This window comes from Desmodus rotundus, chromosome 12 (genome assembly GCF_022682495.2).
Source record: "Desmodus rotundus isolate HL8 chromosome 12, HLdesRot8A.1, whole genome shotgun sequence".
Taxonomy (NCBI): Eukaryota; Metazoa; Chordata; class Mammalia; order Chiroptera; family Phyllostomidae; genus Desmodus; species Desmodus rotundus.
Genome location: NC_071398.1, coordinates 62581492 through 62598131, shown reverse-complemented (window position 1 = coordinate 62598131; position 16640 = coordinate 62581492). Strand labels below are relative to the sequence as shown.

Below are 16640 nucleotides of genomic sequence, written 5' to 3'. Positions count from 1 at the left end.
AGTGAGGCACTTGGCATACAGTGGTGAACAAAAAGACATGGACTTTGCTCTCTTGGGATTTGCAGTTTAGTGGAGCGGACACACAAATGAATAGAAGTTGTACTGAAGCATGGTGTGTTAGGGGAGATAATGGGAAAAGCATGGCGTGCTGTGCACGTAGGATGGTACCTCATTTGTTTTGGAGCGTCAGGGAAGGCTCACAGACATTGCTTAGCAGATGTATAAGAGTAATTGAAAATAACATTTTCACAATGCTTTTGACTTACAAAGCATAATTTATCTTGTCTGATATTTACAATAATCTTGTGAGCTGTAGGACAAGTATTTTTACTGTCTCCAGTTAGTAAGTAAGGAAACTGGAGTTGAAGAAGGTTAAGTAACTGGGTAAGGTCTTCCAGCCAGGAAGTGGCAAGCCTGAACTTAAATTCAGGTATTCCGTTTCTTTGTTTACCAGTCTTCCAATAGTAAGAAGGCAATATATTGGCTATTATTATTATTATGCTATAACAGGGCAAATTTAACACAAAGAGAGTTGGGAGAATTTTTATGAGGCATAGCCTTTCTCCTCATTCTGAGTGAGAGGTCAGCTATTAAACCCAAGCCGAACACATCCTAACTGGCAGGATGTTTCTGATGATACCTTTCACTTTAAGGGAATGTATCAGTCATTTATTTACACGTGTCCATTTGTAAGTTTCTACACATTAGCTTGGGAATCCCCATGACTTGGAAGGTTTGAAATGTGTTACACTTGGAAAGAGAAGTTTATTTCTTTTAAACATCTGGAATTCTTAGGAAATGATTCAGAATAGTGTGGGCTCATGGAGAAATTTATGAAAAATCCTTTCCATATGTAACTTATCAGATGTGAGGCCTGCTTATGATACTTATGATGAACAAGCTTAGGAACAAATATAAAACATCAGATAGGACCTGATTCATTAAAAATAAAATTAAACTAACAACTTTGATATGCTTCTCAGCGTTTTCAGTTATTTTTATGGGCCTCCAGTTTGTACCATTCTGGAATTCTGAAGTTAAAGCAATTTACTCCTTTAGTTCTCCGTTTGCCAGTATAACTCTAGAATCTAAAACTTCAAGGGAATTCTGTGGCTGTACTCTCCCAATGACATTATTTAGGGCATTATTTTTTTCATTTATTTTAAAAATTGTAGTTGACATACAACATTAAATTAGTTTCAGGTATATAACATGTTGATTAGACGTTGATATTCCTTATGAAGCAATCACCATGATAAGGCTGGTACCCATCTGACTGTATTTCCTATGCTGTATGTCACATTTCCATGACTAATTTTATAACCAGCAGTGTGTACTGGTTAATCCCCTTCACTTTTTTGGCCCATTCCTCTCCCACCTGGCAATTATCAGTTTGTTCTCTGTATCTATAGGTCTATTTCTGTTTTTTTGTTTGTTCATTTATTCTGTTTTTCATATAAGTGAAATCATACAGTATTTGTCTTTCTCTCTCTCTGCCTTATTTCACTTAGCATGATACCCTCTAGGTCCGTCCATGTTGTAGCAAATGACAAGATTTCATTCCTTTTTATGGCCAAGTAATATTTCATTGTATATATGTATGACATCTTCTTTATCCATTAGTCTATCAAAGGACACTTATGTTGCTTCCATACTTGGCTCTTGTAAATAATGCTGCAGCAAACATAGGGGAGCATATCTTTTTGAATTTGTGTTTTTGATTTCTTCAAATAAATGCCCAGAAGTGGGATTGCTGGGTCACATGTAGTTCCACTTTTAATTTTTTGAGGAACCTTCATACTGTTTTCCATGATGGCTGCACTAGTTTACAATCCCACCAAGAGTGTGCAAGGGTGCCTTTTGTTCTGCATTCTCTCCAACACATATTCCTTGTTGTCTTTTTGATAATAAATAGCCATTCTATTTATTAGACAGGTGTGAACTCATACCTTGTTGTGGTTTTGATTTGCATTTTGCTGATTATTAGTGATGTTGAACATCTTTTTATGTGTTTGTTGGCCATCCATATGTCCTTTTTGGAGAAATGTCTATTCAGGTCCTTTGCCCATTCTTTAATTGGATTTTTTTATGTTAAGTTGTCTTCATATATTTTGGGTATTAACCCCTTATCAGAGATATCCTTTGCAAATATCTTCTCCCATTCACTTGGTTGCCTTTTTGTTTTGTTGATGGTTTCCTTCAACTGGGAATCGAACCCATGACCTTTCAGTTGGCAGGCCAGTGCTCAATCCACTGAGCTATACCAGCCAGGGCTATTTTGAGCATCCTTTAGGAAAAGATTTATATAATTAATTTTATTATAGTTCCAGATTAAATTTTTAATTTTAAGCAAATTGTCATTTAAGAAAATGTAGAAAATACAAAATTATAGAAAGAAGAAAAAATTAAAACCACCCATGGTTCTATCACCTGGATTTAACTACTGTTAAATATCCCTATTGTTTTTTTGAATCTTAGTTTTTCTCTGTGAGTAGGTGGAGTCTTTATATAGTAGTTCTAACTATACTATGCCTTTTTTCCTGAATAGTATTGTTGAAAGCAGATTATTATAAACACTTGTTGAGTACATTTCACCATTGTGCTGAGGGCTTTCACAGACATAATTTAATTTACTCTCTGCCAGAAAAGTACTATTTTTCTATTTCAAAAAGAGAAAACTGAGGTTAAAGAAGTTGCTACTAGGAAAACAAAGCCCACTCCCATTTTACTAACATTTTCCAACTTCATCTATTAAACTTTTACACTGACTTCTGAATTAAAGTGCAACGTTAACACTAAAAAAAAAAATGTTGCTACTAGTTCAAGGATGCATAGTTAGTAAAATAGTAGACTCAAGATTCAAGCTCAGGTCCTACAACTACATGTCTACGTGCTTTTAGTACTATGTCATATCTGTTGAATCTGTCCTATGGAATTACTTTTATTAAAAATTGTCTTTAGATATTTTTGTTATCTTACTTAAATCGAAAATTATCATTACAGATATAAGCCTTCCAAAGTCAGCCACAATCTGTTATACAGCAGCACTATTGAAGACAAGGACTGTTTCAGATAAGTAAGCAGTTACAGGAATTACAATAACTTAGAAAGACTGCTAAACTCACTATAATGTTTTCTATCCACTGGCTTTAAACAATGCTTGCGTTCCTTCCTACTTCCTTCTCGATAAAACTTATGGGGTTCTGCGGTTTCTTACTATGTGTAGTGGAGGGAACAAGGTTTTTAGAGCTAAAGTAAACCTGGGCTCAAATTCAAGTGTACTGCATACCAGGTGTGGATCTTTGGGCAAGTTAATCAGTTTGAGTCTCTTCCTCATCTGTAGAATAAGAATGAGAATAAGAATAAAAGATAAGAATAAGCATACTGTAGGTTCTGTGAGGATTAGGTCTGCATTAAACGCCTAAAACAATGCTAGAAAGATAGTACATGTAGTACACAGTAGCTATGATGATAATGATAAGACGTGTGGTAGGAAAATAAGTTTCATGTTATCTGTTCTGAGATTATAACTCTGATTTATTCTGTATTCTTTGTAATTGTGGCTGCCTTTACAAAGTTCGCTTCATTCCACAGATAACATATTCAGAAACCAACCGAAAGGCGACCGTATTCTTTTGCCTTAGATTACTCTTCTAGATATGAATTAGAATGGAGTATTCACAGTCTGTTTCCTTATCATGAAAATTTCAAGACTGTATTTCTGTTTCTTGAGATTCTCTGGAAATCCCTACGTAGCCTTTCATATTTCATTATCTTTAAAGTGTGCCTTCAATGAACTTCTCCTGAAGTCTTTCATTACCTAAATTTGAAGGTTTCCATTTCTTATGTGCTACCTTCTTCATATGTTGGGCCAAAGGCTATAATTTGATTAGTAGTTATTTAGCTTCACCAGAAAACTCTGATTAGGTTATGATCTACAGCCATATATATCTTAATACTCATTTCTTCATTTTTGTGGTTTTCTTACAGATTCTCTCCAGAAACAGCCTCAAGAAGAGGGTTAAGCACAGCAGAAATGAATGCTGTGGAAGCAATTCATAGAGCTGTGGAATTTAATCCTCATGTTCCAAAAGTGAGAAATTTTATAATAAAAATACTACTTTTATTTAAGTTTATCAAATTGATGACCGTATCCAGACCAAAGTTTGGGGTTGCCATAATTTGAGTCAGAATTTTTTTAGTCCACTGTGTTTTGATGCTTATTATTCACCTTAAAGGAGATGTTAAAAGGCATTTGGAAAGGCGGGTAGGAGCAGTAGTGGTTCACTAGAGGTTTTGTGATTGCATCAAAATAGAATTAGATATGTGTTCACTTGGCTGTTCCTTCCAGTGTGTTATAGAGAATGAATGAAACGACTTGGCCCTAATAAAAGATCATTCATATTTCTGATTACTAGATTAAATTTCCTATTACAGTGAAAGCTTTTTACATCTAAATAGATGCCTGGGTTTTAAACTAGAGCTGAGTAGACAAAGACTGAAAACGAATATATTAAAATAATTAATGACAGGGAACAAAAGTGGAAGTTCCCAGAAAAACTGCTGAGTTGATTTTTTTTGGTCCCAGATGAAACTGTACCTATATCGTTTGTCTTTATATTATGCACCTTGCAGACATACAGATTATTGGTTAATCTTTGTGTTATCACCCAAGATTAAATTTTGCATTTTAAAAAGCAATGTCCCATATTAGGAAGTATAGAATATTCAAGAGTAGATGTCTTTATGAGAAAAATGTGGTTATAACTATTGATTCCAGTTTAATGTATGTTAACGGAATTTGGACGCTATTTAGATTAATCTCTAAAAGATAATGTCCAAGATATGGAAGTTGTAAATCTGTTAGAGTGAGTAAAGATAGAGCCTAGAAAACGACTGAAATCTCAGAATGAGAGTCAACAACTATTTACACCATCCTCTTATTAATTGACACCGGTCCCATAAATCTAAATATTGATAAAGTTTTTATGATGAATTTAATACATAGACAGCAAACTGTAAAAAACAGAAATGTGCATCTTAATGGTTTCTTATAAAGCAAATGAGTGGAAACTACCACTGAGGTCAAGCAACAGTGTTGCCAGCCCCGAGAGGCCCAGCTCACTGCCCTGTACCAATCACAACTTCTTCCCTCTTGTCCAAGGTAACCACTATTCTGACATTAATGTGTCCACTCCCTTCTTTTCTTATATTTTTGTTCTGTACTTTTCCTTTGTTGTTGGCTTCATAAAACAAGGAGTGAGCCCCTTTTATTTTATTCTCTGGAACAACTTGCGTAAAATTAAAATTATTTCTGCCTTAAACAACTGGTGGAATTTGCTGACAAAGCCATCTGAGAAGGATTCTTGTTACAAATTTTATTTCTTCAATTTAATAATTCAATTACAAATTCAATTTTCTTAACCATTCCATAATTATTTAAATTTCTTATTTCTTGTGTTGCTTTGGTGAATTGTATTCTTCTAGAAATTTATCTCATAAAAATTTTCAAATTTATTGGCAGGAAGATTTCATAAACTCCTTTTATTACCTTGTTAGTATTTGTGGGATTAGTTATAATGTCCACTTTTTACTTTCTAACACTGGCTACCTATTATTTTCTTCAATCAGATCCCCCTGGGATCTATCCATTTTATTAGTTGCAAAGAACTGAGCCCTGGCTTTGTTGTTCCTCTCTACTGTTTGTTTTCTGGTCCATTCATCTCTGCTCTTTACGGCCTTCCTTCAAGTTTCTGTGGCCCTATTTTATTACTTTTTAGTTCCTATATCTTCTTACATAGATATTTAACTCATTAGTATCCAGCCTTTCTTCTTACTAATATATCTATTTAAATTTATAAACCTCTCTCTAAACATAATTTAATTGCATACTATAGCAATATTTTTATATAATTTAGTTCAAAATATTTTCTTTTTAAATATTTTATCATTTTATTAGGAGTAATTACAAATGGGTTATGAAGAAAACTAATTCATTTGAGTTTGATGAGTTTTCAAAAACTCTTAATGATTGCCGTGGCTGGTGTAGCTCCATGGATTGAGCGTGGGCCTGTGAACCAAAGGGTCATTGGTTTGATTCCCAGTCAGGGCACATGCCTGGGTTGCAAGCCAGGTCCCCAATAGGGGGCATGCAAGAGGCAACCACACATTGATGTTTTTCTCCCTCTCTTTCTCCTTCCCTTCCCCTCTCTCTAAAAATAAATAAAATCTTTAAAAACAAAAACCTCTTACTGAAGATATGTTCACCAATAAACAATAAAATAGCATAGCAGCAAAGAGTCAGGCTAAGACCAAAAGCAACCTGAAACATAAAAGAGATACAATATAAAGAAAGACAATTTGCTGGGTATTAAAAATAATCTCAGTATGAACTCTTTGCTACCAGCACAGAACTAATTAGCTATCAAATCCAAATCACACCAAGGTAAGCTTGGCTGATGGAAGCCAGAAGCAATAATGGGGGAACAAAAATTTCTCAGTGCAAGAGATCCCAATAGTGTTTTGGAACATTTCCCTGGCTGGTATAAGCAGTATTAGAAGATCTTTTTGGCAAGATAGAAAGAGGCAAGATAGAAAAAGAAATACAAATGGAATGCTACATTTTTTTTTAATCAACATTCTGTCCCAGGAATGATAAAGGTATCAGTAAAGTAGCAAAGGAATAACTTTTTTTAAAAATTTACTTTCAGAGAGAGGAAGGGAGGGAGAAATGGAGGGACAGAAATATCAGTGTGCGAGAGATACATCAGTCAATTGCCTCTTGCACACCCCCAACTGGGGACCTGGCCTGCAACCCAGGCATGTGCCCTCATGGGGAATTGAACCAGCGACCTCTCAGTTCGCAGGCTGGCGCTCAATCTACTGAGCCACACCAGCCAGGGCAGCAAGGGCATAACTTTAAAACATTATTTGTTATGGGCTCAAAAAACACTCAAAACAAATTTATTTAAAGGTGTCACAATAGCTAAGTCCAGGCATTTAGGCTTAGGGGAAGTAATATTAAAAGAGGACCCTTTTTTTCCCCCAAAGTTAAGGAGAATTCTTTAAAACCAAACATATTGTTAAGGTGAAACATTATACTTGGTAAACAATAATTGGCAACAAAATAAGTTTAAACACTGTAATCTTCTGCCCAAACCAGTTCCAGATACTGTTCAATAACCAAGAGGCAAACTAATTTTGTTGTAACACGCCGAGGCCACTTCTGTCAAACATGTCCTTGGTTAGACTCCCAGTTTCATTTAGCATTTTGAAAGCTCATCTAACAGCCAGGCAGGTCCCTCACACAGAGCAGCTCCTCGTGTAGCATGAGTGTCTTGAACATACCATGTTCTGTTACCAAGAGACTGAAGACCTAATTTGTTTGTCATCTGACCCATGGCCATAGCTTTTGGCAAATCCTGTCTGTTTGCCAAAAGCAGCAACACTGCATCTCACAACTCACCTTCCCGAAGCACTTTCTGCAGCTCTTGGGCCCCTTCCTGAATTCTTTCACGAGCAGTGCTGTCTACCACAAAAATAAGACCCCGGGTATTCTTGGAGTAGTGGAAGTTTCGGTGTGTTTCTGGTTCACCCTTATTCCTGGGAGGTAGCTTTTGAGGATCTGAATCCAATCCTGAGAGTTTTGCTGGGACTCTCACTCTTGACAGCCTTGAACTCTTAACTCTTGTCCCCCTAGTCTTATGAAACTAGCAAAAAGGCTGACCAGCCTTTTAGCCATCTTGCCCAGAATTGGCAAATGTCACTACAATAAGAGAAGCTCCAAATGTGGCTTACTGCTCCGATTTCTGCCTTCTTTGGATTGTGGCCTGGTAATTCCTTACCCTTTATTAATTGTGATGTATTTGATTAGATTTTAAAAATATTTTGTTCAGCCTTTCTAGTTGTCTGGGAGGATTGATCTGAATTAGCTAGTCTTCCATTACTGCAAGCCGAGGTCTGAAAATACTATTATATGAAATGCTCTGCTCTTTTAGTCTTCAGAGTAGTTCAGAGAATGGATTCTGCAAACTAGATTGCCTAGGCTTGTGTTCTGGCTCCACTACTTAACCAGCTATATGACCTTGGACAAGTTACTTCTTTGGACTTGAGTTTCGCCTTGTATAAAATAGGGATAATATTCCCTACCTCTCAGAGTTGTTTGTTATTAAGATTAAATGACTTCATTTCTTTAAAGTGCTAGAGGGGTGCCTAACACACAGTAAGCATTACAGAAGTGATTGTTATTGTTACTGCCCAGGATGGGGTGGAATCTGTTCCTTGTGTGAGAAGATGAGCAGCAGTTCTTAGTCAGAACTATTCAAATTAAATATGCCACTGAAATGTCTAAAACTTTTATTGTTCACATGCAAAATAAGAAAATATGGACCCCTTCCTATGGCTGTGGGCTTCTTTTCCGCCTCAGAAACCCTCTTGTGCAAAATGTATTCTCAGCAGTAATGATTTTGATGATATGAACTGGATTTTTTAAAACTACTGCTGGCATCACATGAATGGGGGAGGGCAGTAGAAATTCTAGGTGTTGCCCTAATTACAACATTAAATTTTTGAATAGGTAATATATACTCATTTCCAGAGTAAATCTGCTCTAGATAATCTGCGCTGCTTTTAGGGTACTTTTTTCCGAAACACACACATAATGCACACTGAAATACTACTAAACAATTCCAAGAGCAATGAAAGAAAACCTAAGTAAATGGAAGGTATATGCCATGCTTATGAATTTGGAGACTTAATATTGTTAAGATCACAATTCTCTAATTGACCTATAGATTCATTGCAATTGCTAGGAAAATCCTAATATGCTTATTTGTAGAAATTGACCAGCTCATCCTAAAATTTATATAGAAATGCAAAGGACGTAGAATAGCCAAAACAATTTCAGAAAGAAGAACAAAGTTAGGATTGGCTTTACACTATCCAATTTCAAGACATTTTAAAGCTTTTTAAAAAGACATTTTAACAGTAGTTAAGGTACCATAATATTGACGTGAAGACTGGAGTATAGATCAGTGAAAGACAATAGAGTCCTGAAAGAGACTCACGTCATTATGGTCAGCTGACTTTCAGCCAGTGTTCCAAGACCATTCAGTGTTCAGTGGGGAAAGGACAGTTGTATCAACAAATGGTGCTTGAACTATTAGGTGTTTATATACTAAAAAACAAAACAAAACAAAAAACACCCAGCCCTGGCCAGGTGACTCAGTTGGTTGGTGTGTTATCCCATGTAGCAAAAGGTTGTGGGTTTGATCCCAAGTCAGGGAACATACCTAGGTTGCAGATTCTATCCCTGCTCAGGGTACATATAGGACCAATAGATGGTTCTCACATCCATCTCTCTCTCTCTCTCTCTCTCCCTCCTCCTTTTCTCTCTCTCTCAAATCAATGAAAACATATCCTTGGGTGAGGATCAAAAAAAAAAATACAAACCCCTTCCCTCATACCATATACAAACATGAACTCAAAATGGATCATAGATCTGAATGTAAGAGGTAAAATTATAAAACTTCTAGAAGGAAACCAAAGAAAATCTTTGTGCCTTGGGTTAGGCAAAAATTTTTCCAAAAGCACAATCTATAACAGAAAAAAAATTGATAAATTTGACTTCTTAAAACATTTTTTTCTTCAAGAGACATCATTAAGAAAATGGGAAGGTTAGCCAAAGACGGGAGAAAATGTTTGCAAGTCATACATCTGCTGAAGGAACGTATAAAGAACTTTACAACTTAATAATAAGAGGACAGTGACTCAATTAAAACATGGGCAAAGAATATAAATAGTCACTTTACCAAAGAAAATCCACGAATAGCTAATAGGCACATAAAAAGATACTCAGCATTAGTAGTCATTGAGAAATACAAATTAGAACCACAATATGATATATTTTATACCCACTAGAATGCCCATACCCACAAAGACTGACAATAACAAGTGTTGGCAGGAATGTGGAGAAACTTCATACGTTGTTGCTGTGCATGTAAAATAGTTTACCTACTTTGAAAACAGTTCTGCAGTTAAACATATAACTTATTATATGACCCATCAATTCCATTCCTAGGTATCTGTGCAACAGCAGTGAAAACATATTTCCATACAAAGACTTGTATGCAGTTGTTCATAGCATTGTTTGCCAGAGCCAAAAACTTGGGACAATTCAAAGACGGATGAATGAATAAATGAATTGTGGTACATCCATCAAATGGAACACTTCTTAGCATTAAAAAAGGAACAAAATATAAGTACGTGCAACAAAATAGGTTAACCTCAAATACTTTATGTCAAGTGAGAGAAACCAGACACAAAAGACAACATATTGTATGATTCCATTTATGTGCAATTTGTAGAACAGGTAAAACCATAGCCACAAAAAGCAGATCAGTGGTTCCCTGGGACTGGTGGTGGGGACTGACTGCAAACGGGAGCAAGGGAACTTTTGTGGTCATGGTTGCACAGCTGTACCAATTTACTAAAAATCATTGAGCTATATACTTACAATGGTGAATTCTATGATATGTAAAATATACTTCAATAAAAACTTTTTTATATACTTTAATTGTACATTTTTAAAGTATATAATGTGTCTATACTTTAACACTCTAAAATCATTTTTATTTATATGTAGAAATTTACCTATTTCCCCCTCAACTATATGTCACAACCAGTTGACAATTCAACTCTTTTAAAATATTCAGCTAAGTAGAATGGTGCTATAACCTTGCATCATTGTTTAAGCTGGCTGTTATCAAACAGGATAATGATTAAGGTTTGGATAATATCCCACTTAAATAACTTTAGTGTTATATGAACTGCAAGAGCACTGGAATTTGTGGCTGTCTGTGTTTGTTAGGGTTTTACAGGTGATGAAGTATGTAAAGGTTCTCTCTCTCTCTCTCCTGTTATGCTCTCTATTCCTGACTCCCAGCTACAGCAAAGCAGACAAGAAGGGCTTTAGGGTTTTCCTCCTCAAACTTCAACTGTGGGTCTTAACTTATTTAACCTAATGAACAGTGACATTTAAATATGTATATATTAAACCTTCTTTTAATCTTACAAATTTATTATGCAAATTTGTCAAATGTTGTATGAATCTTACCAGTAAAATGACAAAGGATAAAACTGTTTTAGCAGGAAACATTGTTTGGCAACTTTCCACATAACTACAACTGAAATGGCTGTAGGTCTACAGCGATGCAGTTTGTTAAAGCTGGAAACTATTAGAAGTGCAATAGAGAAAGATCACATAAATCTCTTCAGGCTATGAATTTGCTTAGATATTTCATTAATATTGATTGCCTGTACAGATTTTTTCTAATCTACTGAATGAATTTCAGTGTACAGTGACTATAATAGTAATAGTTAAAAATTAGAACAGTGTGTTTTCATGGTTTTTGACTTGTTCTTCATTACCTAACTATGGCTTTGGTTCAACAAATATTTTTTTTTAGTCACCAAACAAGAAAAAGATTGTGCATCTTTCAGCTACTATAGAAATGGTTAGATTTTAAAATTTTGTAGTAGAAATGGGTTATACCTTTTAATTATCCCACAGCATCCTGTTTCAGTCCTTCTAATGTTTCATATTCTTTATTATCAACCATCATGGAGTTTTATAGAAGGTATTCTTTTTTTCTTTTTTAATTTTTATTGTTATTCAATTTACCGTTGTATGCCTTTTCTCCCCTTCCCTCCCCCCCTCTTTTTTTCTTTAATTGAGATAATTCACATATCACAAAATGTACCCATTTAAAGTACATATTTCAGTGGTCTTTAGTACATTCACAAGGTTATACAATCATCACGACTACCTAATTCTAGAACATTTTTATTGCCCCAAAAAGAAATCTTGTGCCTATCAGCAGACACTCCCCATTCCTTCCTCTCCCAGTCCTTGGCAACCACTAATCTATTTTCTGTCTGTGGATTTGGAATCACACAATATGTGGCCTTTTGTGTCTGACTTCTTCCACTTAGCATAATGTAGCATGTATCAATACTTCATTTCTTTTTATGTCTGAATAATATTCCATCGTATGAGTATTCCACATTTTGTTCTTCCTTTCGTCAATCGCTGGACATTTGCGTTGGTTTCACTATTTGGCTATTGTGAATAATGCTGATGTGAATATTGATGTCCAAGTCTTTATGTGAACACATGGTTTCACTTTTCTTGAGCATATACCTAGGAGCAGAACTGACAGATCATATGGTGATTATATGTTAAACTTTTTGAGAGACTGCCAAACTGTTTTCCAAAGTGCTATGCTATTTTACATTCCCACCAGCAATGTGTGAGGAAGGGCTCCAATTTCTGTGCATGTGTGTCAACACTTGCTATTGTCTGTCTTTTGACTGCAGTTATCCTAGCAGGCATGAAGTGGCGTCTCATTGTGGTTTGGGTTTGCATTTCCTTAATGACTAATGATGCTGAACATCTTTTAATGTGCTCACTGTTCATTTGTGTATCTTCTTTGGATAAATGTCTATTCAGGTTCTTTGCACATTTTTAAAATTTGTCTTCTATTATAGAAGGTCTTCTTTAACATTTTTATTACAATAGGCTACTGAGATTCTTTTTTTAAAACAATATTTTATTTATTTATTTTTAGAGAGGGGAAGGGAGGGAGGAAGAGAGGAAGGGAAACATTAATGTGTGGTTACCTCTTGTGTGCCCCCAACTGGGGATCTGGCCTGCAACCCAGGCATGTGCCCTGACTGGGAATCGAACCAGTGACCCTTTGGTTCACAGGCCAACATTCAGTCCACTGAACCACACCACCCAGGGCTGAGATTCTTGATTAATATGGTCCAAAACCATTGCGAATCTCTGTAGTTAAAAGTACCTTTGTAATGTGTAATTTCACCCATGAAATGCAAGCACGAGGACAGTCATGAACTTTGCTGAGATGTGGATGCTGAAGAGTCAGGTAGGGGCATTCATTTGGCAAGTTACTCACATGTGAGCACAAGCCTCAGGGCACATGGTTCAAATTCGTGCCCCAGCAAAATGATGGCTTTTATAAATCAAGAATGTTTAAAGATACCACAGATGATTGAAATTGAAAATATTAAATCCATGAACATTAGTGGTCTACTATATATGTAATTGTTCTCAGTATGACACTGTATATCTGGCTGATCAGAAATTGAAGCCCGTAAGATGACACTTGTCCCATTCACCATAGAAGACACTAGTTCTTCAGCAGCAGGCTTACATTTCATTGGCCCAACTCCCTATATTAGAGCGGCATATTTACAAGATAAGAGGGAATCGGGCACTCTGTTGAGATTCTGAGCGGCCTTGCAGTAGTAAAAGGAGAAGTGGGAAGTGGCGCTGAAATCTGTGGCCCAAACGTGGAGCACAGTGAGGCTGTACTGTGAGAAGGTGGAGAGCTGAGAAGTGAAGCGCTGATCTTGAGGCGCTGCTCTGTAGGATGACGTGAAAAGGAGCTTTCCTGTGTCAGACGGCCTCTCTAGCCTCCCTTCCCTCTCCTTTCAATATAAGATCACGTTCCTTTTGCTCCTGAGGTGTTAGGGAGTATTATGTTTTCTTTCGGTTTATTCATAGAGCATTTATTTTCTTTCTTTGCGGGGACCATCCTTAGTCTCTCCCGTAATACACATCCATGTGGACGTTTTTGCATTCAGCCTGCCTGTCCAATCTCATAGAATGTGCACTGAGAAAACTAATTGCAGAGATAAATTGGTTTTTGGTGTGCATGACTGATCAAGAGCAAAGTACCTTAATTTCAGATGCCTTCAGAGAGATTTTTCTTTAACCTCTGCTTTTAAGAGGAAGATTATAAAGCATTATCATTACTTCAGGTCAGAATTATATTGCTTTTGGTCAAAAGCGGTTGTAAGATTTACAAAGTAGTAGAAACAAAGTAATCTACAGATAAATGATAAAGATCAAAGCAATTCAAAATTAAAGTGAATTTGAGTATAAGCATAGGTATGGTTTTAGAGTTATAAAAGAGACCATCAGACCATACATCATTATGTCTTTTTAACTATAGCTTCCAAAGTAGCTTTAATTTTTATAATTTTTGTGAAAAGTAAGAGGTGCGAGTTAATTATTTGAGTATATTGTTCATAGTTTAATGCTAGTTAAAATTGTCCCAAGCAATCCCTGACTCATTGCAGATGTAACTCTAAGGTGATTTGGAGGTGTTGTGGAAGGTCCTGTAGCACAGCTTGGGAACCAGCCTGGGTTTATATCCTCAACTGCGTTTTATTTATTGATAATCTCCAAATCTGTATCTTTTAACTCTGGCTGCCTCATCAATGGACTCCATTCCTATCTAGTTATGGAAATTTTAACTGGATATCTAATAGGTGCTTCACTTTAATGTGTCTCAAACTGAATTTTTAAAAATTTAACTCTCGTTTCAACGTGCCTGTCTTTCCTTAGTTAGATATTCTGGTGTACAGCTTCATCACCCTCTTCTCCTTGTTAGCCTTTACCCCTGCCCTTCCCAAGTCACCAACTTTTATTGCAGCCTTTGAAATGCCTTCCAGACCTAGCCATCCTCTGCACCCTGCCGTCGCCGTCGTGTACCTTCGCTGCTCAGTTTTTAAAAAATCATTGCTGTTATTATAAAAGTAATGCATACTTTTTACAAAAAATTCAGACCCCTCAGAATTTTATAAAGTAAAATTTCCCCTGTTCTTTCACTCCCAATTCTACTTCTCTAAAGTAACCACTGTTTCTGTTTGGTTTATTTATTGCCAGACATTTTCTTTCTTTTTTCAAAAAAACTTTTTTTTTTTTTAAATTTTAGAGAGAGGGGAAGGGATGGAGAAAGAGAGGGAGAGAAACAATGATGTGAGAGAGAAACATCAATTGGTTGCTTCCTGTATGACTGGGGATCGAACCCGCAACCTAGGCATGTGCCCTGACCTGAATAGAACCAGTGACCAACTAAGCCACACCAGTCAGGGCTATTGCCAGATATTTTCTCTGCATTTCTAAACATATAGATATGTGTATTGTCTCTTGCTTAGACTATTAAAACAGATTCCTCACTGGTCTCTCTGCCATCAACCACTCTCCACTCTGGTTATTGCCAAAGTTATCTACCTAAACAGCAAATCTTATCCTGCTAAAGGAGCTCTGCTAGTTCCCTGTGACCTATGAGATAAGGACCAGTCCCTTAGTATTGCAGTATAGAAGCCCTTCACAGTCTGGGCCAGTGTCTGTCTCCAGCGTTCCTCCTCTGCTTCCACATCTGCTTTGTTCCTTATCTCCAGCACTACTACTTCCTGAACTGGTCCCAGCTCATCTTGTCTCCCTACCTTTGGACAAATGCCCATTCTCTTCTCTACCTGTCAGGTTTCCGCTCGTTCTTCAAGACCCTGATCATCTGTCGCCTCCTTTAAAAGTGTGTTTTCCACTTTTCCCAAGCAGAGATAATGGCTCTCTCTCCTCTGTTCCTTCAGTAGCTTAATCATATATATTTTTTGTCTGTTTGTATGTCCTTCCCTTAGTTTCCTGTAAGTCTTTTGAAAAGAACTATTGGCTTACTCATCATTTTATGTCTGATACTCTGCCTAGCACAAAACGGGCATTCAGTGAATGTTTGGTATATAGACATGTCTTTAGTTTTGAACTGAATTGCAATAAAGGCCTGTCTAAATTAGAGAAAGTAACATTTTGGACCCCATTATTTTTATGAACTTTTAAGCCATTTTACTTATTTTTATGAGTTTTGACTATTTTTACTATTTTACTTTACTATTCTTTATAAATTTTACATATAAAATTTTGTGTGTCATTTATTTTACTATTTTTATGAGTTTGGCTTAATTATATCATCTTTGACCTTTTCAGGATGTAGTACACTTCCAGCATGACCTCACTTCTCAACTTATAAAATAACTCAACTTTTAACGGAATACTATGCAACAGTTAAAAGTAGTGCGTTAGACCTATACAGAGACAGGAAAAAATGTATTCCTAGGATGTATTGTGAGGTAAAAAGTGGGTTGCATGACAATTTGATCCTATTTTTAAGAAAAATAGAGTTGGTATGTTATACTTAAGGAAATACCAAAAAACATAAATCAGATTATCTTTATTTCCTTTATTCTTTTATTCTCCAATCTTGTAATATATTGTTTTTCTACTATGTAACTCTTCAGTGTTTGCATTTTTTGTAAGCAGAAAAAAAAAAGATAAAACAAAACCAACCACCCCTAGTTTTTAACCTTTCATATTCTAGAAAAGTGAAGTCTGGGTAGCAGATTTTATTTTGGTTTTAGTTTGCATAAAGATTTAGAATTATCTTTAAGTGGGGACTGAAATGTAAGTACGAGTTTGAAGACAAGTTAGCTATTTATATCAAATCAAGTCAGTTTTAAGTACTTTAGTGCCCTGGGTAGTACAATGTGCTAGGTGCTGCAGTTTCTATTGTGTGCTACCTTACAGCTTATGCTGGGGAGCAGAAATTCTTGAATAGCAGTTTGTGAACATGATAAAATAAGCCACAATCCTATAATTACCTTCCTTAAATACATTTTCCTCAAACTGAAAATTTTCCCTATATTTTGAGGGTGAAATTTTATTTTAGTGCTTTATTAGAAACTAAAAAATAAGATTTGCTTTGTTTTAAAGTCAAATT

At 35.9% G+C, this 16640-nt stretch overlaps 1 protein-coding gene across 5 annotated transcripts in view; it reads left to right on the top strand.

The window, feature by feature from the left end:
* Positions 1-16640, top strand: part of ST7L (suppression of tumorigenicity 7 like) — a 62663-nt gene that overhangs the window by 28665 nt on the left and 17358 nt on the right. For all 5 annotated transcript variants that reach the window (XR_006656797.3, XM_024570633.4, XM_045203390.2 and 2 more), the window contains exons 10-11: positions 3004-3076; positions 3991-4093. Coding sequence is in view for 4 of the 5 variants with exons in the window: in XM_024570633.4 (XP_024426401.2) it covers positions 3004-3076; positions 3991-4093 (176 nt within the window). In the remaining variant the exon portion in view is untranslated. The remainder of the gene's footprint in view (positions 1-3003; positions 3077-3990; positions 4094-16640) is intronic.